Source organism: Mercurialis annua, linkage group LG3, assembly GCF_937616625.2.
Source record: "Mercurialis annua linkage group LG3, ddMerAnnu1.2, whole genome shotgun sequence".
Lineage (NCBI taxonomy): Eukaryota > Viridiplantae > Streptophyta > Magnoliopsida > Malpighiales > Euphorbiaceae > Mercurialis > Mercurialis annua.
Genome location: NC_065572.1, coordinates 67,771,011 through 67,794,239, shown reverse-complemented (window position 1 = coordinate 67,794,239; position 23,229 = coordinate 67,771,011). Strand labels below are relative to the sequence as shown.

At 40.8% G+C, this 23,229-nt stretch overlaps 3 protein-coding genes across 5 annotated transcripts; 2 read left to right on the top strand and 1 right to left on the bottom strand.

Annotated features, from left to right (window-relative positions):
- Positions 1 to 9,554: 9,554 nt before the first annotated feature.
- LOC126675235 (8-amino-7-oxononanoate synthase) lies at positions 9,555 to 14,196 on the top strand. Of its 3 annotated transcripts, none has more exons than XM_050369844.2 (11): positions 9,561 to 10,144; positions 10,243 to 10,373; positions 10,488 to 10,595; positions 11,073 to 11,311; positions 11,411 to 11,452; positions 11,722 to 11,809; positions 12,055 to 12,188; positions 12,437 to 12,525; positions 12,922 to 13,072; positions 13,179 to 13,247; positions 13,652 to 13,775. In XM_050369844.2, the coding sequence occupies exons 1-11, from the start codon at positions 9,913 to 9,915 to the stop codon at positions 13,671 to 13,673; spliced, it is 1,305 nt and encodes a 434-aa protein (XP_050225801.1). In that variant the 5' UTR covers positions 9,561 to 9,912; the 3' UTR covers positions 13,674 to 13,775. The 3 variants fall into 3 exon arrangements, 2 of the variants coding, with proteins under 2 accessions (XP_050225801.1, XP_050225800.1); XM_050369843.2 differs by having other exon boundaries at positions 9,564 to 10,144; positions 13,657 to 14,196; XR_007639706.2 differs by lacking the exon at positions 13,652 to 13,775 and having other exon boundaries at positions 9,555 to 10,144; positions 12,432 to 12,525.
- A 2,356-nt stretch (positions 14,197 to 16,552) lies between these two features.
- Positions 16,553 to 21,204, top strand: LOC126673685 (RNA-dependent RNA polymerase 2). The gene is made up of 4 exons (XM_050367919.2): positions 16,553 to 17,304; positions 17,731 to 19,634; positions 20,071 to 20,221; positions 20,323 to 21,204. Exons 1-4 carry the CDS (start codon positions 16,762 to 16,764, stop codon positions 21,094 to 21,096), a joined length of 3,372 nt encoding a protein of 1,123 aa, XP_050223876.1. The 5' UTR covers positions 16,553 to 16,761; the 3' UTR covers positions 21,097 to 21,204.
- Positions 21,205 to 21,752: 548 nt separating this feature from the next.
- LOC126671592 (uncharacterized) lies at positions 21,753 to 22,557 on the bottom strand. The gene has a single exon (XM_050365375.2). The coding sequence runs from the start codon at positions 22,507 to 22,509 to the stop codon at positions 21,997 to 21,999; it is 513 nt and encodes a 170-aa protein (XP_050221332.1). The 5' UTR covers positions 22,510 to 22,557; the 3' UTR covers positions 21,753 to 21,996.
- Positions 22,558 to 23,229: the final 672 nt, after the last annotated feature.

The window sequence follows — 23,229 nt, the reverse complement described above, 5'->3', positions numbered from 1 at the left end:
CAAGCCATTCAATGCTCAGACCAGTCCGCCAAGTACGGGGCCTGGTCCTAAGCCAAGTTTCAGTATTGGAGGAGGAACGGAAGGATATGTGGATCGAGCAGGAGTACCGAGACAGTATGTACCACTTAACACGCCAAGGGAGCAGATTCTATCCTGGATCAAGCACAACAACGAAGAGATTCGTTACCCGCCGAGGCTAGTGAAAGATGGAGACCGATCCAAGTTCTGTGATTTTCATGATGGTTATGGCCACGAAACAGAGGAGTGCGGACGTTTGCGAAGTGAAATAGACAAGTTGGTCTGCCAGGGGCGATTACAACATTTTGTTGTGGCCAAGGAGGGCCAAGACCGAGGAAATACGAGGGTCAACTCGGTCAGGTCGGAGCCCGGGGGGAGTAGGGAGGCCCAATCCCCATCAAAGAAAACACAAGTCACGGGGGTAATTAACACAATCTCGGGAGGAACCTCAGAGTCCGAATATGGTCGCAAGCGCAGAAAGAAAAAGCAAAAGATGGTCATGTCGGTATCTACTGGGACGCCATGGCCTAACATTGTTTTCGGGCCAGAGGATGCGAAAGGAGTAGATTTTCCTCATGAAGACGCCTTGATCGTATCCGCCATCATTGGATCGAAATGGGTAAAACGATTGCTGGTAGACGATGGAAGCTCGGTTAACTTGTTGACTCTGTCAGTCTTTTTGACAATGGGAGGATCCAAGACTGACCTCAAGCCTGTGAATATTCCTCTCCTGGGGCTGGGGGGAGCTCCAGTTACCCCAGAGGGCATGGTCGAGCTGGATCTGGAGCTCGGCATCGAAATACCCCAGGAGGACGGAACAGAGGGAATCCTGGCGGAACCAACACGGAAGGTACGTTCACTGTTCATGATAGTTGACATGCCTCTTGCTTATAATGGTATTCTTGGTAGACCTATGTTGTATAGCACAGGTGCAGTGACTAGTATTCGTTACTTGATGATGAAAATCCCAGTGGAAAACGAGGTCATAACTATCAGGGGAAACCAAACCCTATCTAGGCAATGTTACATGGCCACTATGGGCAGCACGGTGGAAACGATGAACATCGATACACCCGAGCTGCTCATCAGAGAGAAAAAAGCTCAGAAACCCCGAGAAAACTTAGAAACGATTGAACTTACAGAGGGATCCGAGATGTATGTAAAGCTGGGGGTAGATTGGCCAGACGAGCACCGGGAGGCTATCATAGCTCGGATAAAACAGTACGTGGAGGAGTTCACCAACAAGCCAGAGGATATTGGGGGGGTAGACCCTAAGATCATCTCGCACAAGTTAAATGTGGATGCGAAATGCAAACCTGTCAAGCAAAAGAAAAGAACTTTCTCTCTAGAGAAACAGATTGCCATCCGAGATGAAGTGGAGAAGCTCTTGAAAGCCGGGTTCATCAGGAAAGTGGACTACCCTGAATGGCTGGCTAACGTAGTCTTGATCAAGAAGTCCAACGGTAGATGGAGGCTTTGTATAGATTTCACAGATCTAAACAATGCCTGCCCAAAGGACAGTTTTCCTCTGCCAAACATTGACCAACTGGTGGACGCAACATGCGGGTTTGCGGTCTATGCCTTCTTAGATGCTTCGCAGGGATATCACCAGATCCCGATGAGTAAAGATGACGAAGAAAAAACAGCTTTCACAACGGATCTGGGGACCTATTGCTACAAGAAAATGCCTTTTGGTTTAAAAAATGCTGGGGCAACCTATCAAAGACTCATGAATCATGTTTTTAAAGATCAACTGGGCAAGAACGTCGAGGTTTATGTGGATGACATAGTCGTGAAATCTAGAGGAATCGAGGAACATGCAGCGGATCTGGCAGAAACTTTTGAAAAGCTGAAAGGTTTTAACCTTAAGCTGAACCCGGAAAAGTGCGTTTTCGCAGTACGCTCGGGGAAATTTCTAGGGCATCTCATCTCGGAGAAAGGCATTGAGGCCAACCCGGAGAAAATAGAGGCAGTAATGAGCATGAAAGCACCCAGCTCGGTAAAGGAGGTACAAAAGTTGAATGGGAGAGTAACGGCATTGGGCAGATTCATGAGTTGCTCGGCCAAACGATGTTTGCCATTCTTCAAAATCCTGAAGAATACAAAGAATTTCAAGTGGACAGAGGAGTGTAACGCAGCTTTTGAAGAGCTGAAGGTTTACCTCAGCACACCCCCGGTGTTGGGTAGACCTGAGCCTGGGGAAATCTTATACTTGTATCTCTCGGTGAATGACGAGACAGCAGCGGCAGTCCTGGTGAAGGAGGATAAGGGTCTGCAAACCCCGGTTTATTATCTCAGCAGGGTCTTGAAAGGCCCGGAGGTCAGATACCCAAAAATTGAGAAATTTGCTTTGGCATTGAAGGTGGCGGCGGAAAAACTAAGGAGATATTTCGAGGCTCACATCATCGTAGTACGTACAAACCAACCTCTGAGAAAGGCGCTGCAGAGGCCAGAGATGTCGGGACGGCTAGTTAGCTGGTCGGTCCAGCTGGGAGGATATGACATCCGGTACGAACCAAGACCGGCTCTGAAAGCACAAGTACTGGCAGATTTCATAGCTGAGACCACTGCAAGCGACCAACCTGAAGAACCTGACGAACGACTCCTACGGTGGGTCTTAGAAGTCGACGGGGCATCAAATCTGGATGGATCGGGGGCAGGCGTAGTCTTGAAAGGCCCTCACGGAGTCACACTCCGGAGCTCGGTAAAATTTGATTTCCCGGCATCCAACAATGCCGCGGAATATGAGGCTCTGCTGATCGGATTGAGAATGGTAAACGTGGTCAAAGCCGAACACGTAACGATAAGGAGTGATTCTCAGTTAGTCGTTTGTCAAACTCTGGGTACTTTTGAAGCTCGGGATTCGGAAATGAGGAGATACGTGGACAGAGTCAAGTTCTTCTTGAACAAGATTCAGGAGCTCGGAGGAAAATGGGTAATAGAGCAAGTTCCTCGTTTGGAAAATCAAGAGGCCGATGTATTGGCCAAAGCAGCAACAGTGAACGAAAAGATGCCAGGAGTCCATTTCTCTGTTCAAAAGCATTCCAGTATCGACAACTATGAAACCATTTTTCTAACTCAGCCTTTGGAAAACTGGATGCAAGGTATAGCCCACTACCTGATGGATGGAACTCTGCCAGAAAACAGAGATAAAGCCTACAAAATCTTGCGACAAGCTCCGTACTACGCGTTCCTCGACGGAGTCTTGTACAGAAAGTCATTCACCCACCCGTGGTCGAGATGCTTGACAGCTGAGGAAGGAGAGTATGTGTTGAGAGAGATACATGAGGGTATTTGCGGGGCACACATAGCTCCTCGCATGTTGGCCAAGAAAGCAGTGTTGCAGGGCTACTACTGGCCCCTGATGGTTAAGCAAGCAGAGGAGATAGTAAAGAAGTGTGAGAACTGCCAGAGACACCAGAATATCCGACATACTCCTACTACAGAGCAGTGTCCTATTACAAGTCCTTGGCCATTTGCAACATGGGGAATTGACATCCTGGGGCCTTTCACGCCAACCACGGGGCAGAAAAAGTTCTTGATAGTGGCAGTAGATCACTTTACTAAGTGGCTCGAGGTAGAGGCAGTGAGCACCATCACAGAAGCTCGGATCCGGGATTTCTTCTGGAGGCAAATTGTGTGTCGTTTCGGTATACCCAGAGCGTTGGTAACTGATAACGGAAAGCAGTTCAACTGCCGAGCCTTCAAGGAATTTTGCAACGACTTGCACATTGACCTGCGCTTCACGTCAGTAGTTCACCCGCAGAGCAATGGGATGACTGAAGTAACCAACCGGACGATCCTAAAAGGGCTCAAGGCCAGGCTAGGGGAGTTCGACAGACAGTGGCTGGAAGAGCTACCGAAGGTCATTTGGGCTTACAGAACCACGCCAAGGGCAGGCACAGGAGACACCCCGTTTTCTCTAACATATGGGTGCGAGGCAATGATACCGGTGGAAATCGGGATGCCAACTCTAAGGGTCCAATTCTTCGATGAGGCTAAGAACGAGGAAGAACAGAAATTATGCTTAGACCTGCTGGAAGAGCGAAGAGAACAGGCAGCGCTAAGAATCGAAGCATACAAGCAAAGAATGGCTAAGTATCATAACAAGAGAGTTAAACCCTTGAGTTTCCAAGTCGGCGATCTGGTCCTACGACGGGCAGACATTGCTAAGGGAAATGCTGGAGTGGGAAAGCTCGAACCTAACTGGGAAGGCCCCTATCGAGTCACTGAGGTCGGACGAGCAGGAGCTTATAAAATAGCACACATGTCGGGCAGGGAGCTCCCGAGAACTTGGAACTCCCAGGTTCTTCGGAAATACTATCAGTAGTTACTTGTTTTCATTTTCGAGGTACCTAGGGGTTTTTTCACTTATGTTTGAGTTAGGCTTTTGTAAAACTCAAACATAAGTTTTTCCCCTCAATGAATAAAAAAGATTAAAAAGAATTCATGTCTTTCCCAAAACCCGAGCACTCTACTCGGTAAAAATTCACGGGCTATGTGCCATCTACGGGCTATGTGCCATCCACGGGCTATGTGCCACCAGCGGGCTATGTGCCATCCACGGGCTATGTGCCATCCACGGGCTATGTGCCACCAGCGGGCTATGTGCCACCAGCGGGCTATGTGCCATCCACGGGCTATGTGCCACCAGCGGGCTATGTGCCATCCACGGGCTATGTGCCATCCACGGGCTATGTGCCACCAGCGGGCTATGTGCCACCAGCGGGCTATGTGCCATCCACGGGCTATGTGCCATCCACGGGCTATGTGCCATCCACGGGCTATGTGCCATCCACGGGCTATGTGCCATCCACGGGCTATGTGCCATCTACGGGCTATGCGCCACCAGCGGGCTATGTGCCACCTACGGGCTATGTGCCACCAGCGGGCTATGTGCCATCTACGGGCTATGTGCCATCCAGCGGGCTAGAGGCCACCAACGTACTGCGAGCCATTCTCGAACCCGAGCAACAACGACTCCGGGTTGTCCCAAGACAATAGGCTATCCACGCCGAGCAACTTGCTTAAACTTGGTCTATGAATAACTAAGAACCTATCCTAACCAGCTCGGAAACTAAGCTAAGTTAGCAGGTGAAAAACATGCTGTCACATACTTAATCAAAATTCTCAAAAGCAAGAGTTCATTCAAAGAAACAATATTCAGAGATAACAAAGAAAACATAAACATTCAGACAAGGAAAAAACATATAACAAACACGGAAAAATATTCAAGACAGAGTAGAACGAGCTCAGAAGCTCAGCATTCCTAAAAACTAAACAATGTTCAAAAATTACAAAAACAAAGCAAAAATACAACTATGGTTATTCTAAACTGGGCCCTGATCCTGGTCGTCAGCCAGGTAGTCGTCGATGTCTGCTTGCACATCGTAATCTTCGGGCAGCTCTTTGGCCCGGCGATGTAATTCCACGGCATCCAACTTGAAACTTGATACATCGGTATCAGCCCCGAACCGACTTCTTACATACTCCCCGACCTGGATCTCCCCGACATACAACATTCGTCGGAAGTCCTCGTACATATCCTCTTCCCGAGTAGTCGCTTGGGCAACCTTAGCCTCCGCATCCCTCGCCCGATTGTTGGCCTCCTCCAGTTTTTTCTTCTGGTCGTCCACAGTGTCCCGGAGCCCTTTGCTCGCTAGTTCGTTCCGGCGGGTTATGTCGGCAAGCTGCTTGGAAAAGTCTTCCTTTTCAGCCACCTTCTCGGTCTCCAGACGACCAACATCCTTTCGCAGGGACTCCAAAACCCCCAAGTCCTCTGCCCGCCGGTCCTCGGATTCCTTCAACCGGTTTTCCAAGTTGGCCACCAAGGAAGCTCCTTCGGAGGCCCTTATCTCTGCTTCGGCAGCTCGCTTCTCAGCATCCCGGAGTTTAGCCCTCTCCGACAACAGAAGATCCTTGGCCAGAAGGAGGTCCACCTCGCTTTTGTTAACGTTCTGGTCCGCCAGATAGGACATCTGAGCTGCCTGTCGTCAAAACAAAGCATGATTAAAAACAAACAAAATAAACAAACACTTAGAGAAAGTTAATTAAAACAAAGAATACCTGAAGGCAAAGAGAGGAGACCGCAGCCAGAAGATTCTCGGGCTTATAGGTCTTGTAATGCGCCAGGTCTATGGGCAACGTGGTCACCCGGGCCACATCCCCCGCAATGACCATCTCGGTCAAAGATGGGCGAGCCCCGTCATTATGTCGGCTCACCCACTCGGCAAAACTTGTCCGAGTTATTGTCTGGGGACCGGGGGCGGTGGTGCTAGTATCAGAGGAGATCTCCGGCAGATCCGGGATCTCACGTCTCGACCTTTGGGCACTTGGGCCACCTTCCCCAGGAGCTCTTCTCTCCGGGACCTCCTCAGCTTGCCGAGGCCCCACCACGGTCTCAGCTGAACCTAGGTCTACAAAGGGGATATCCCCAACAGGTTCCGCGGTGGGAGGAACCTCAATCCCTCCGGGCAGCTGCACCCGGAGCGGGACGACATGAATACCAGCTCCAGGGGCCTCCCGGTCCCCTGTAGTTCGCGGAGCAGAAGTCGCATCCGCAGCAGTTGGGGGAATGGGAGGGGGCGCCGGAGTGGCACCTCGGCTCGCCGGCCTCTTTCGCTTTTTCCCAGCCAACCTTGATGGATCCAAAGTATTCACTGTGACAAAACAAAAACATCAGCTAGTCAGACACCAGCACAGGCAAGAACACAGTAAGACAACGACACGCAAGCATAAAAATAATAAAAATATGCACATGTAACAAGTCAAAAATAAACTGGTACCAGCAGGCCCTGAGCTTTTCCAAAATTCAAAAGCAACTTTCGGGCACAGCTTGTCGGCTTGAGCCTTCTCCCCAGTAGGATCAGCATCACGAAGTTTCACCATGTCGGCCACCTCTAATGGGGCCGGAGTATGGAACCACTTGTCCGGCTTGTAACACTTCAAAGCCCAGGTAGTCACCATCCCTTGGAAGGCAGTAGGATGGGTGACCTGAAAAAAATCCTCCTTAAAATCTCGCAGGGAGTCAGTGATCCCGGATATCAGCCCACCCGGCACCTCTTTCCTCTCACCTCGGAAGCGGATATAGGCAAAATGATTCCTATCTTTCAAGGACAACAGGTACAAGCAGCAGAAGAGCCGCATCGTGGCGTTCACCCCGGTCAGTTGACACAACTTCAGAAAACAGGAGTAATGACGAACTCCGTTGGGGTGGATCTGCGAAAGAGGCACCTCGAAATAGTTGCTCAATCGCTTGTAATCTTCAGAAATCGGGAACCGTATACCCGATTGAAGATGCTCCAGGGTAAGCATAATGGCATTCTCGGGAGGAACGTCGTTTAGCCGATGTCCTTCCGGGATCAACGAAAGCCCGTACTCCTCCGGGATGTCAAACGCTGCACGAACCGCCGCTAGAAAGCCCGGGGTACACCGCGATGCTTTCAAATCTCGATCCTCAGGTTTCTCCCCAGCATCAGCAACAACTTTTTTCCCTTTCTTTTCCTTAGCGGGAGCTGGAGCCGATGTCCCTACTCCCTCCACCTCGGAAAGGTTTGCTCGGGCAGAACGGACAACATGGAATTCCGTAGATACCTCGTCGGTTCCCATGTCGTCATCATCATAACCCCTTCCCTCTTCGCGTTCTGACAATTCACCCGACATACCTAGGCCAAGCAGAAACAATCTCGGATGAGACGAGTTTCCAAAAAAAAAAAAAAAAAAAAAAAAAAAACAACAACAAATCATGAATCAACAGAAGCCTCCTAAGGGGTGAAATCATCAGAACGCCAAGAACACCACAATGAATTCCCAGATTTCGGGACATTCATTTCCCAGATTTCAGGCACATGAAATCAAAATCACAACGAAAACACAGAATCTAGACCATCTAAACCTCAAAAACACAGTGAAATCATGAAACAGAAACAAACATGGAATCAAACCAGAAGAACACAGAATCTACAAAGCACATTATATTAAAAACCCTACGAACAGAGCATCTAACAAGCCAAGGTAAAAATTTCATAAACAAATGCCAATCTCAGAGAATAAACACATAGCAAATAAAAATCACACAACAGGAGCGAAAGAACTAACACTAAATCCAGGAAAAGTAAAGAATACTCACTTGTGAAAAACGCAGCAAGATTCTGGAGAAGAACAAAAGTAAAGCAACTGGAAACGTCAAACGCGATCGACGACGAAGCTTTGAAATCTCAAGAACAGAGAAGCAAGCAACCCTTCACACAGCAAGCAGCAATGGAAACTCAAGGCAAGAGAAGAACAAACGGTTTATCTTCGAAGAACAGAGAGCGTTTGTTTTCAGAGAAGAATAAAAATCCAAAAGCTCAGAGAGAATGCAAAAAGTGCCTAAGTTTTTGAAAAACGAAATTTATACCTGAAAAGAGAGGGAAATTGAAAGGACACGCCTTTAATTCTTCTCTCTCTTCCCATTTAAAACGTCTCCTAGGAAACCGCACTAGCAATAACCGCTAGACACGTGGACGAAACGTGCACAGAAGCACAACCGCCATCTAGGAGACCCATCTCTAACAGCTGTCATGCTCACCAGCTCGAAAGGACAGGTCTTTTCACATCCCACCAGCTACTCCTTCTGACAAACGGCCCGGTGTCAGCATTGACCAATACTAGGGCAATCAAATCACCAGTCACGTAACTGAGACCTCGAAGGACACTACCATCTCGGACATAAATATCCGACGCACTGGGGGGGGACTAGTGATAACGTAGCACATCTAGTAGGGGCGAAGCAACCTCGCCAGGAACGAACGTCGCTAAGTCAAGCATTTCACCGACCTGGTAACAATTCCCGACCTTCTTGAAATCATAGAACGCATGACTTGGGGGGTCACCGGATCGATGGGAATTCAAACATCATCCGAGACAATCATGCCTGATAAGGTCGGACCAAGAATCTTACCCGAGCTCTGAGCCCGAAAAACCGGACCATCTGGTCCGAGCTCTGAGCTGCTCCCAGATACGGAAATCATGATAACTTGACTCCCAAGTTATCCGGGCTCCGAGGTCCTGTCCAAAGAGCGCTCGCTCGTGTACCAGATCCGGGGACCACAGAAGATCTTCTGACAGGTACGTGAGGAATGTTCCCTCTGACACACCTAACAACCCGTGCCTCCCGCAAGGATATTCCACCACGTCAGCATAACTGATTTCTGGGACCACTGGGCTCACAGCCTGCCAGCAAGGCAGGTTTGTCCTTAAACCCTAACTATAAATAGAGGGTTTAAGGACAAACCCTAGGTAATTTCTTTTTCTCTACTCTAAGCACTCTCTTTTCTCTTCTTCTTCTTCCTCTACTTAAAATCTTACTTGAGCGTCGGAGTGAACGTCCGGTGACCCCCACCGGAGTTCTTTCTGACCTCCGTCTGCTTGTGGTGTGCAGGTCACTACAGCTCGGATCTATTTTGGTGATTCATCAGGAACCTCAGCGTAATTTGCTCTCTTTTTTCAATAGATTCTTATACTTTCAAATATTTATTTTATATGATCCATATAGTGAGGGTCTAATTCTAAAAATGTCGGGGCTCTATTGAGACCAAACAAACATAAAGGTCACATACGAGATACATCAAAAACATTAGGGTTACTTTTTGAACCTTTTCCCAAACTTTAGCATCATGAGTAAAACGACCCTATTACTCAAACGACACATTACCATATTGCAAACGACAGCCAATCAAACCGCCTCGTTTCCTTCGCAAAAACCTGTCATCTCACAAACTAGTAGTAGTTGTAATTGTAGTAACTACTAACTACCTCGCAGCGAGCTCAACTACTTGGGTGAGCTACCGCCTCTTCTTCTTCACTATCATTACATTCTTTTTTCTTCTATTTCCCAAATTGCAAGCAAGAAAAATGGAGAAGAGTTCATGGGATTACTGGGTAGAAGAAGCACTTGAAAAGCTTCAATCTTTGAAACTGCTTCGTTCGTTAAGGCCCATTTACCTCTCTAATTCCAAAGAAACTCAAGTATTAGGCGATGATTACGAGGTGTTCGATCAAATGCAGCCTTGGGATCGTTCTTCTATTGAAGTTTCTATTTCTCAATCCACATTTCGTAATTGGCTCCTTGAAATTCCCAGTTCAGGTACTTATCCCACTTATAATTGTGTTCGTACTTCCTGATTATCTATGAACCAATGCATTATTGATTCTGATGTAATGGGCTTGTTTCTTTTCTTGCAGGAGATGAGATTGCAAGTGAAAGTGGAGTAATGAGTCATGTTGTTGAGCAGTCGAAGAAATTACTGTTATTCTCTGGCAATGATTACTTGGGGTTAAGTTCTCATCCCACAATTGGCAAGGCTGCTGCTAAGGTTTCAATATTTTACATATTCTTGCTTTCTGGATTAAAAAAAATCATGTCTTTTAGACTAAAGAATTGCTCTTTATTGACCTGTTCTTATGTTTTAAACTTCATGTTTTATCAGGCAGCTCAGGAACATGGAATGGGACCAAGAGGCTCTGCTTTAATATGTGGATACACCAATTACCATAGAAAACTAGAGTCTTCTCTAGCAAACTTGAAAAAGAAAGAGGTATATGCTCAGACGGTTCTGTTACCTCGGTTTACATTTGGTCAGTTCAGCAATTGTTTTGATGTGATCTAATAATGGAGTGATTCATTATCAGACATATTCCATTAGAACAGTAAATAAATGAACATGATGTCCTCCTTATTTTGCTGTCATTTAACCTTTATTAAGTTTTTGGATATATAAGTTAAGTTGACAAGTTTTCCCATATGTTGTTGGGAACTTCCTGTTGTGTAACATAAGTAAATAGAAAGAAAGAAAACATATAAGAAGGTCATTTATGACCGATACCCTGATCCAAACTAACAAAAGTAGTTATAATTGTTATGGTCATGGATAATAAACAGTAAATTGGTTAAGATTATGAATAGTGGTGGTCAGTTGAGCAATTCCTAGAAGGCCGTGTCGATGTCTCATGTTCTATTGAACATCCAGGAGTTTAACTGCAAACTAATGCACAGTCGTTCTTATTTATGCTAGGATTGTCTTCTTTGTCCTACAGGGTTTGCTGCTAATATGGCAGTGATGGTAGCCCTTGGGAACATCAGCTCTCTTTTGGCTTCAGTTGAAATGCCTGAGAAGAAGGAAAAGATTGCCATATTTTCTGATGCACTGAACCATGCTTCAATAATTGATGGTATTCGTCTTGTTGAAAGAAAACAGAATGTGGAGGTCCATGTGTATAAACACTGTGACATGTCGCACCTTAATTCATTATTGTAGGTTCTTAACTTATTACCTTAAACACTTTGTGATTCTTTTACATGAAACTTTCTATGTTTTTGTTCTTATTTCAATTTGTGTTATGCTTTGAACAGGTCAACTTGTGTATTGAGGAAAAAAGTTGTTGTAACGGATAGGTTAGTTTTTTCATTCGAACTCCGGACTGCTTTACCTTCATTTTATCTTTCTTCAGTCTTTGGTGATCAGAAAGTGAACCATTTTTACAATGTTAAGGAAAACTAAAAGTACTTTTTAAGTAACTCTTACCCACCAGAAATATGGTATACTCTAATTCACTTTAATTACACTTGTATGTTTTTTCTTCTCATTGGGGATTAACCCTTCTATATAATCATTTATATATATGCTTATGTAGTGCACTGACTCATTTTGTCATTTTGTATAGCTTGTTTAGCATGGATGGAGACTTTGCACCAATGGTTGAGCTGGTGGAGCTTCGAAAGAAGCATGGCTTTTTGTTAGTCATTGATGATGTAAGTTCAAGAAGCTTTTGAAATTTTCTTGCCCACTTGGAGCTTCTTTAATACTGATATTTAACTGCAATGGTTTAACTGACAAAATTCACAGTAACAAAATTTTGGCAAGAGGAATAGTGCTATTTGTCCCAGTCCAGTGTAATCCACTGATTATTAACAAGGATACCCCAGCTCACACATTTCATTAAATATCTAGGCAACAAAAAATTAGGGAAAATAAACTTGCTTTAAATTGTTTTCAGGCTCATGGAACATTTGTTTGTGGCAAAAATGGTGGTGGAGTTGCTGAAGAGTTTAACTGTGAAAGAGATGTTGACGTATGTGTTGGAACTTTGAGCAAGGCTGCTGGTTGCCATGGCGGATTTATTGCATGCAGGTAAAATGTTCACATGTGGTATTGTCTAATGATACCGCTTGCAAAGAATAGACATAAATCAATATAATTAGGCATGCACCTATATCTGGAACCGAGTTGTAACTTCTGATCATCTCTGGTCGAATTTTTATCAATTTACTTTTTGAAACTTTTGAACGAGTTCACTTTTTTCCAGTAAAGTTACTTTTGAATTACTATACTTAATTACCTCTGTTAATGGATTTATTATGCCAATGCTACAAGAACAGCAAAAAGTTCAAGAAACTCGTACAGTCAAGGGGGCGCTCTTTCATATTTTCAACTGCTGCTCCGGTTCCTGTTGCTGCTGCTGCCCACGGTAATTCTTTTAGTTTGAAATTGCAGTTTGGTTCTGTCGCGTATGAATTTGGTTTTGTTGTTACCAATAGAAAGTAAATCAATATTTCATTTCTCTGCTGCAGTGCTGCTGCTACCCATTGTAAACCAAACTACCAATAGTTTCTTGTTTATTTAGTTTGGTTTTGTTGATCCTTTAGATTGGGATTCTCTAGAAAATTGGGTTTCTTTAGGGCTAATGGACTCAGTTTCTGTAAGCATGAGCCGGAGCCAGCAAATTGAATTTATATCATAAAATTGGAATCTACCATAATATTACAGTTCGGCAAAGTATTTATGTTCTCATTTCGTTGAATTAATTGATCTTGGTGAAATGCTCGTATCACAATATTTTAACAATTCAAATATAACCTTGCAGCTGCAATTTTTGTGGCAACGAAGGAAGAATGGCGCAGGAAGGCCGTCTGGAGTAGAGTGCAAGAGTTTCAGGCTTTAACTGGAATCCCCATCACAAGTCCTATAATTTCCCTTATTGTAGGGAGTGAAGAGAAAGCCCTGAAAGCCAGCCGGTATCCTCTCTTTCTTCTCTCTTGGTTCTTGTGTGCGTGCATTTGGGTGCATGTAATTGTTGTTACTTCTGCAACAGCTATAATTTCTGTGATTACCATGCATCAGGTACATGTTAAAATCAGGGTTTCATGTGACTGCAATCAGACCTCCAACGGTGCCGCCCAACTCATGCAGGTTTCATTTCAAACTATTGTCAGTATTTTATGAGCCTGAATCCTTCATTTCTGGGTATATTTGACCATTTTGAGATGGCATTTTGCTCTTAGTTCTAAGCAGTAGGCATTTCAATTCGTTGCAATCCTGATCAGAATAGAATTTAGATATCTTTATACCTTATCAAATGAAATTGTATTATTTTGACAATTATATTCCGGTATAACTTGTGTGCAAAGTTGCTTTTTTTACACGTGGGCTTTCTGTAGGTAATACACCTAAAAAATCACAATGTCGGTAAACTGACTGAGTGTAAATAGCAGGCTTCGTATCATTTACGTTTAGTAGTACTATATTCAAAGCCTCGTGTTCATAATGTTTATTTTACCTCAATAATTCTCATTCGGTTTTTATTTTTGTTAAAGCTTAGGCTACGAGTTACTTTAACTGCAACTCACACAGCAGACGACTTGAAGGAACTGATAGCTGCCCTATCCTGTTGCATCAACTTTCATGAAAGTGGCGGCCACAGCTTCAATGGGTATGCTAGACTCTAGATCCCAGTCTTGTTTCTCATAACTTAAATTACGAACAAATGATAAATCAAGAAGCAGCATAGTGAGTCGCCGCACAGACATTTGGCGTGCAGTAGAGATTAGGTCTCGATAAGTTGTTCTCTCAATGTTTCAGCTTATACCAAAGATGTAGTCTTTAGGAAGCATATAGTAAGCAATTTAATTCATTTTGCAGGCAAGTAGATTTCAATTGTATCTAACAGTAAATTAAATCTAGTATAATCCTAGGCAACACTTCATTTGCATTAAAATGCATATAGTCATTGAATAGATCAAATATGATCTACAATATCTTGTGATGGACGAGTATTGCAGGTGAAAGTAAAATCAAGACTGCAAACATTCTTGCATTCTTAATGAAAAACATTTCAAATAGGAGTCCAACTTTCTTTAAAGAGCTATCTCTCTTTATATTTCTATGCGGGGCTCATGTAAATTAAGTTGGGAAATTGCAGAAAATACTCCGTTTTTTAAAAATATTTGTAAAAATATTCCGTTTTTGAAAATTTATTTTTTTACCTTTTTTTCCAAAAATTTATTTTTTTTACTCTGAAAATTTGTAAAAGATACTCTGTAAACTGTTTGAAACTGTATTTGAAACTGTTTTTTAAAAACCGTTTGAAACTCTATTTGAAACTGTTTTTGAAAACGGTTCAAATTATTTTTTAATAAACCGTTTGAAACCCTATTATAAACTGTTTTTGAAACGGTTTATAAAACAGTTTCAAATTGTATTTTTTTTTTTGAAACCGTTTGAAACTCTATTTGAAACTGTATGCGAAAAGTTTTGTAAAACGGTTTCAAATTGTGTTTTTTGAAACTGTTTGCAACTGTTTGAAATTGTGGAGTAAAAAAATAAATATTTAAATTTTTTAGGTACGTTTGCGAACTTTCAGTTTATGAGTTAAATTTTGCAAATATTTTTAGTTTTTTAGGCATTTTGCTAAACGTCCCAATTAATTTTTATCTGATTTAGTAATTTAATTCATAACTTTCAAAATTTTGATCAGTTATATTACCTTATGTATTTTAAAGCGCATAAAAATAATAACATTTTTTTATTAATATTTTATGTCAATGTCATCATTTTATATTTAATGTTTACCATGTTATGTCAATTGCGTATTTACTAATTTTTACGGTTGCTTTTTATGTATTTTAAAAATATAAGATTGGATGTAATTGGACTAATTTAAAGAGTTGTTGACCAAATTGTCAAAATATATCAAAATTTATTTTATATAAAAATGTCCCACAAATTCAAAGACGGGGATGACATTTTGCTCTTTACTTCAATGTACACCTATAGATGCATCAAAACACATATCACAATTATTCTTATTAAGAAACTATAAGACAAAACATGTTTACATATTTTTATTCAAAAACTATACTTTTAGAATGAAAATACTCATGTATTTGATATAGATGAAGTCAACAAACTTATGTTGTAATAAAAAATAGAAGAACAATTTGATGATAAATTATATAAAAAAAATTATATTCATAAATTAAAAACGAGAACTTCAATTCTCTAATAAACTTTATATTTATATTTTTTAGTCATGCTGATAAAACTCTTTGAGTGTACAATTATATTATAATATTCACTTTATTCAATAATTATTTCAAAACAAATTAACCACTTTATTGAATAATTTTGATCGAGAGAACCTGCATAATAATATTTCTATTAATTAATACTTCATCTTTTGCTCAATTAATGTATCAATGGAGAAAATAGTAAAATTTAATATTAAAAGTTCCATAATAAAAAATACATTTATGAAAGAAAAATAAATTAACAAAATAAAAAAATGTATCTGTTGAATTAAAATAAATTTAACACTAAATTAAATAAGAAGGACCTCCGATGGTCATGATCGACAATGGATATCAAACTTTTGATAGTAAAATTTAATTTTTTTTTAAAAAGAAGAAAATACTTGTTTTATTATAATAAGTTGAACTATATATAATTTGTACTTTTTTTTTTGAAATCAATATAGGGATCTTTGTATTTAGCCGTACTCTGTAAAGTTTAGGATAAACTCGTAAATCGACAAAGAAAAAGTGACTTAGTCGCAAATTTATCTTACAAACCTATAAAAGGTGAAACTTGATTTTTCAATAAATCTGTATTCGGTAAACTTGAATCGTCGCAAATTATGGAAACCAACATAGATATGCAATAAAACAAGTTGAAACCATAACAAGAAATTTGAATAAAATCAAGCAAATTGAAAAAACAGGATTCACCAAGTATTAAGACAAGTGATCGTACGGAACGATAAGGTCAGGTCTTGATCGAGTCCTTAAAAACAATGATACAAATACAAAATTAACATAGAAACTCCACAACTGTTAAACACACCAAAACCATAACCAAAAATTTAAAACTTAAATATTTTATTGAAAAAAAAACTGAGAAAACAGATAGGCGAAGAAACGATGATCTGCCGGTTAAATTGAAGATCACCGTCTCTTCCCCGTCAAAATTAAGAAAGAAACGAAGAGGTATATGCATAATTTGTACTTTGATAATTGGGGGAGGGGGAGCGCTTGTGGGAGGAAATGAACCCACGACCTTAGCAGTTTTCTGCTGAGCGCTTATATCATTTGAGCTACAACTCGTTGCTATATAATTTGTACTTAAATCCCGGAAAAAAAAACTTTTAGCTTAAAAAGAAGGGTTTTTAAGTAATGAAGTTGAAGTATAAGTTTCTATAAAAAGATTTAAAAAATAGAGGGATCACTGATAAATTTCACTAAACTTTTAGGGCTATACTGTATGTTTGTTGAGTTCCGTCACTTCCCTGAAAAGCAGTTTAATAGGTCAATGCCAACACTCAGGTAGTCAATTGGTTTTGTTAAGTCCTCTGTCGCAAGCACTCACTCTGGTTTCTCTCTCTAGCCTTAACAAAAAAAACTCAAACTTTCTGTTTCTCTCTCTAGCAACAATGGGAGCGGAGGTAATAGAGAGACCCACCGTTCGCCTCACAAACATCCCACTAACCATTACAGCAACCCACCTCTTAAATCACCTCGAAACCCAACTCGGTCCCGACTCAGTTTACGCTATAGAAATTGTATCAGACCACAAAAATTGGAAATCACGAGGCTTTGGTCGTGTCCAGTTCACAACCCTCGATTTTAAACTCAAAGCTCAGTCCCTTTCTCTGCAAAACAAGCTTATTTTCAAGTCCCAGAACCTTAAAATCTCTGAAACTTACGATGATATTATAGCTAGACCCGTTAACCCTAAGTATAGGGTTGATAATGGGGTTTTGCATGCGGGGTTTTTGAAAGAGGAGCTTTGTTTGACTGTTTTGGAGAGCTGGGATGGTGTTAGAATGTGGGTTATGCCTGAGAGGAGAAGAGTTGAGTTTTGGATTTGGGTTGATCAAGATTGTTTTAAGGTTGATATTAGTTTTGATAATATTTTGGAAACTGTTAGATGCTGTCTCGAAGGTGACACCACTGTTAATGCCACTCTTTTTAAGGTATTTTTTTTTACTTTAGTTGATTGATTGGTTTTTTAAAGAGTAGATATCACAAGCTAGGTAGAGCGGAACAGTGTTAAGGTTTCCTATGTAAATAATGAAGTTTCGTCTCCGAAACATGGGACAGTGTTGATTGAATGAAGTGTCCGTCCTACCTAGATGATAAGGGTATGTGTAATGATAGCGACTTTTTTCCTTGTATGATTGGATTATATTGTTTTTTGATTAGTAGTAAAGTGATTGAACAATAGTTTTTTCATCCTTTTGTTTGGTATGAGTTCTGGTGAACTTTCTATGGTTAATTAGTTTAAGTAGTTTTTTTTTTTTGGTCTCATCTTTTTGATTCATGCCAATGCCATAGCCATTTTGGCTATTTAGTTTGTTTGTTTACAGGGTAACATTTGACCCTAACTTTTATACTTTCAGCTCAAGTATGGACCGAGGATATATAAAAAGAAATACGGACCTGATGTAGTTTCGAAATTTAGTGCTGATAGGTACCACTTGTGCAAGGAAGATTTTGATTTTATTTGGATTCGCACAACGGACTTTTCTTCTTTGAAATCAATTGGACAATCAACTTCATTTTGTTGGCAATTTGAAGAAGGTTTAGACGATGTGGATATATATCAAAGTTTCCCGTATCATTCTCATGAGAAGAAACATTTAGATTTAGAAGATGGGGAGGAATGGGGTTCTACATCTGAAATAGTACCACTTGTTAGATGTGATTCTGATTCTACGGTAGCTTATGAGATATTATTCCAGTTGAATTCGCTTGTTCATAATCAAAAAATTAGTCTTGCTGCTGTAGATGCCGATCTGTTTAAAATTCTTGGCAGTTTGAGCAAAGATACTGCTCTAGTGATTCTTCAGAAGTTGCACAAGTTGGCATTCACTTGTTATGATCCTTTAGCTTTTATAAAGAAGCAATTACTTGTTCCGGGAAGAAACCTTAAAAGACCTTTGCCGTCATCGAACAAAAATTCAACAAGTCATAATATAATGAGTTGTCACAGAGCCTTAGTTACACCGTCAAAAATTTATTGCTTAGGTCCTGAATTGGAATCCTCAAATTATGTTGTCAAAAATTATGCTTCTTATGCTTCAGACTTTATGAGAGTCACTTTTGTTGATGAAGATTGGAATAAGCTTCCTGTGAATGCCATTTCCGCAAGTATCCAGCAAGGTATTTTTGCAAAACCTTTCAGAACTGAAATTTATCGTAGAATATTATCTATTCTTCAAGATGGGATTGTTATAGGAGCCAAAAAGTTTGAGTTTCTCGCTTTCTCGGCTAGTCAACTACGATCAAGTTCTGTTTGGATGTTTGCCTCAAATGATAAAGTGAAGGCAGAAGATATTAGAGAATGGATGGGTTGCTTTAATAAGATCCGCAGTATTTCAAAATGTGCAGCAAGGATGGGCCAGTTGTTCAGCTCTTCAAAACAAACTTTTATTGTTCCCTCACAAGATGTAGAGGTTATCCCTGACATTGAAGTTACTTCTGATGGGATTGACTACTGCTTTTCAGATGGTATTGGGAAAATTTCTCTTTCTTTTGCTAGACAGGTTGCTCAAAAGTGTGGCTTGAATAAAACTCCATCGGCATTTCAAATTCGATATGGTGGCTATAAAGGTGTAATCGCTGTGGATCCCAATTCCTTCAGGAAGCTATCTTTGCGTGCTAGTATGCTTAAATTTGAATCAGATAACAGAATGCTTAATGTCACTAAATGGACTGAATCCATGCCTTGCTATATGAATCGGGAGATTGTTACTCTCTTGACTACCTTGGGAGTGAAAGATGAAGTATTGGAGGGTTTGCTGCAGCGACAATTGCATCTACTGGGAAGAATGCTGAGTGGTAGAGAGGCCGCTTTAAATGTCTTAGAGAATTTGACTTGGGCTAATTCCAAGAACATTCTGGTAAAGATGTTGCTTCAAGGATATGAGCCTGATGTAGAACCTTATCTTTCAATGATGCTTCGAGCTTATCATGAAAATTTGTTGCTGGAATTGAGAACCAAGTGTCGGATATTTGTTCCAAGAGGACGTATCCTTGTTGGTTGTTTGGACGAGACAGGAATTCTAGATTATGGCCAAGTTTATGTCCGGATAACCATGACTAAAACAGAGCTGCAGAGTGTAGATCAGAGCTTTTTCCGGAAGGTAGATGAAACAACGGCTGTAGTAACAGGAAAGGTGGTTGTTACTAAAAATCCTTGTCTTCACCCAGGAGATATTAGAGTACTTGACGCTGTGTATGAAGTAGAATTGGAAGAGAAGGGTTCCGTTGATTGCATTCTTTTCCCTCAAAAAGGAGAAAGGTAAGGTTATATCTCATTAATATTTGTGAACTTAGATAATTTCATTTTCCATTACGTTATGTTTATAGCCTGCTTAGTGTATCCTCATCTAAAATATTTAATGGCCTCATGAGATCCATCTTTTAAGCATATGCAAACTAGACTTGTGTCGAGACAAATCCTAATTTTTTGTTCTGTTTGATAGTTCTAATCTACATCATTTGGTGATATTGTTGCAAAAATGCAGGGAGCGTTAATTTTTTGGGAATTTTTTTTTTTTTAAGTATTTTCCTTTTGACATTGCTAATTTATTGGGAAGTTAGCAGTTCACTACAGTTTACTCAGTGTTGACTGCATTATATAGAAACCACAAAATGCATTGCATTATTGACTTGTCAATGTCACTATTTGAAAATTAAAGAAGAGGCTGGTGTTGCTAAGAGACTTTATCTTGCAGGCCTCATCCAAATGAATGCTCCGGTGGCGATCTTGATGGGGACCAATTTTTCATAAGCTGGGACGAAGGTCTCGTGCCTAGTGAAATGGAGAGTCCAATGAATTACCAAGGACGAAGACCACGTATAATGGATCATAATGTGACACTTGAGGTAACATGAGCTGATATGATATTATAGAATTATAAATGTACCCGGATTATCTACTGACGACTAATCCCGTTTTCAAACACCTGTTCAACTGAAATTACCAGGAAATTCACAAGTTTTTCGTAGATTACATGATCAATGATACTTTGGGCGCCATTTCCACTGCGCATTTAGTTCATGCTGACTTTGAACCCGAAAAAGCTAGAAGTACAAAATGTCTACAATTGGCAGATCTCCACTCAATGGCAGTTGACTTTGCAAAAACCGGCGCACCAGCTGAGATGCCTAAGGCTTTGAAACCAAAGGAGTTTCCGGATTTCATGGAAAGAAATGAGAAAAAGATGTACATATCTGAGGGAGTATTGGGAAAACTGTACAGAAATACGCTTAATTCAAGTGGACTCGAACGTTCAAAGTTTGTTTGGACAGAGCAAACTGCCGAAACAACATATGATCGCGACCTCGAGGTAGAGGGATTTACCGAATACATTGAAATTGCCTCGACTCACAAGGAAATGTATGCGGAGAAACTAAGTGGTCTGATGGATTATTACGAGGCAAAGAGCGAAGATGAGATACTGACAGGGAACCTGAGGGATAAGGCGATGTATTTGCAGCGCGACAACAGGAGATATGGAGATACAAAAGATAGAATTCTGATATCTGTGAAGAATTTGCAGAAGGAGGCTAAAGAATGGTTTGAGAGCAGCTGCGAGCCGAAAGAACAGCGACGCCTAGCCTCGGCATGGTATCATGTTACTTACCATCCAAGTTATTACCAAGAAGGAATGAGTTGCTTAAGTTTTCCATGGATTCTAGCTGACATTCTGTTGAACGTAAAGTCTGCAAATAGCAAAAATAACTCATCAACTGTTTAGCAATTGGAAAGTGTTCCAAATGTAAGTGCTTACATAGAAGAGCTAATATGGATTAAGATCCTCTCATGTTCATTATGTTTACTTAATCTGCATAATTTATTTATTTTATGAATGGTGTAGATTAAGTGAAGTGACCTTTCATGTTCATTAGAACTTGAGAAGATTCTAATTGGCTAATTAAAATTTATACTCTTAATTTTAAGAAGTTCTTTCATCATGGAAGGAAGGAGTTCTGCGTCTTCCTTGAAGGAAGGAGCAGTTCCTTCCTCCTTGAAGGAAGGACTTCCATGGAAAGAAGGAGCTCGCAGCTCCTTTCCTTCCATGGAAGGAAGGAGATCTGCTTCCTTCCATCATGAACATCGATTTTTTTTTTTAAATTTAGTAACGGGTTTTTAAACCGGAGATTATATTGGTAGATCGGAATTTTTATTTCAATATTATATTTTATTTTTCGTGCTACCGTTCGTTTAGCAAATTATTCAAGTTTGGAATAATTTAATTTGTTAAACGAATGTGTATTTGGATGGCTCTTATAATAGCCACAAAGTCCACATTGTTTTATTTATTTCAAAGAATGACTCATTTTCTTCATGAGATGGTCATTCTTCTTTCTATTTATATATTGTTATCTCTGGCAAAAAAAAAAAAAAAACAACTTACAACCAAATTAAAACTTTCCTATTTATAAACGCAACTCTTCCTTAATCTTTACACCTATTATTAACAATCATTTCTATTCATCCTTTTTATGTCTATCTAATCATTTTTCAATTAACCAAAGTAAAAACAAAAAACTAATTAAAATTGCCAATCTTGCGCCGTCAAATTACGTCATCCATCCCCCACTCCAGCTGTAGCCGAAACGCACACCAGCGCAACTTTTTTATTATTAATTCCCAATCACCCGATCACCGGCGCGTCTTTATCACCGCGACCATCCACTTCCATAACCGGAATCGCCATAGCGAGCGGCTTACCGGAGGCCGAAACAGAAGCGTACCGTGTCGAGAAATCGCGAAATCCGCCGTAATCATCGTCGTGATTATAACCGTCGTCGGAATTGCCTTGATCGAAATTCAAAGAGTAACTCAAAGGATCGTACTGGAATTTACCTTGATGTCTGGTTTTATTAGTTCTATTAAATCTTCTGATGAAAGTTTTCCATTTCGGACCGGCGACGATCTCAGACCACTCTCGGAATTTCTTCAACGCCGTAACGCCTTTACTCCACCACTTCTGACTGTTGTTGTTACTGCAATCGTCCGGTGGATGAAGGCTGTTGGAGGAGGAGGATCGGAATCTCTGCCACCAGGGTGATCCGACGGTGGAGGGGAAGCAGAAGCAGCAACGGGTGGCGGAGTTAGAGTTCCCGTAGCCTGACATGACGAGTTCTGGATCTTCTTCAAGGTTCATTTCTTGTTAACGAGTAAACCCTAATTAGTTTACAGTTGTTTTGTAGTGCGTGAAGAGGAGACGTTATATATTGGGGAAAAGGTGAGGTGGCAATTTAGGCAACGGGAAGTCACCGGAAACCTAGAAGTACCGGTTACTGTGGTGTGGTGGTTTTGATTGGGTGTTTTGGTAGTAGGGAATTTTTGGTGTGGGATTGGGCCCATGTATGAGGTGTTATGACGTGGAAGGGGATTTGGTTGATTGACTGTTTATTTCTGGTTTCCACTGCTGGATTTTTGCCAGCTCTTAATCAGACGGGCATTATTGTTTTGTTTACTAACGGAGTTAAGTAGCATGGATTTGAAGTGTTCGAAATGCTAGTGGCACTCAAAAATTAAATAAAATATTGTGTCGGGTTCACTCGAATCAAATTGCCACTTTGGACCATTTCAACCGATTAAGGATAGGGCTGATAATTTTTTAAACGATCCGTTTACACGACACGGCACCACACAAAATTAAACATATACTCCTTCCGTCTCATAAAGATAGGCCGTTCAGACAAATACGGGAATTAAGAAAAAAATAGTTAAATTAGTTAAAATTAGTTTATTTGTGTACTTTTCTATTTTTAGCCTTTAATATTTTTTTAAATAAATAAATAATGTACTGATGATAATTTTTGTATTGATTTATTTTGCATTGGTATTAAAAAATGACATTTATTCCATATTGGAACAT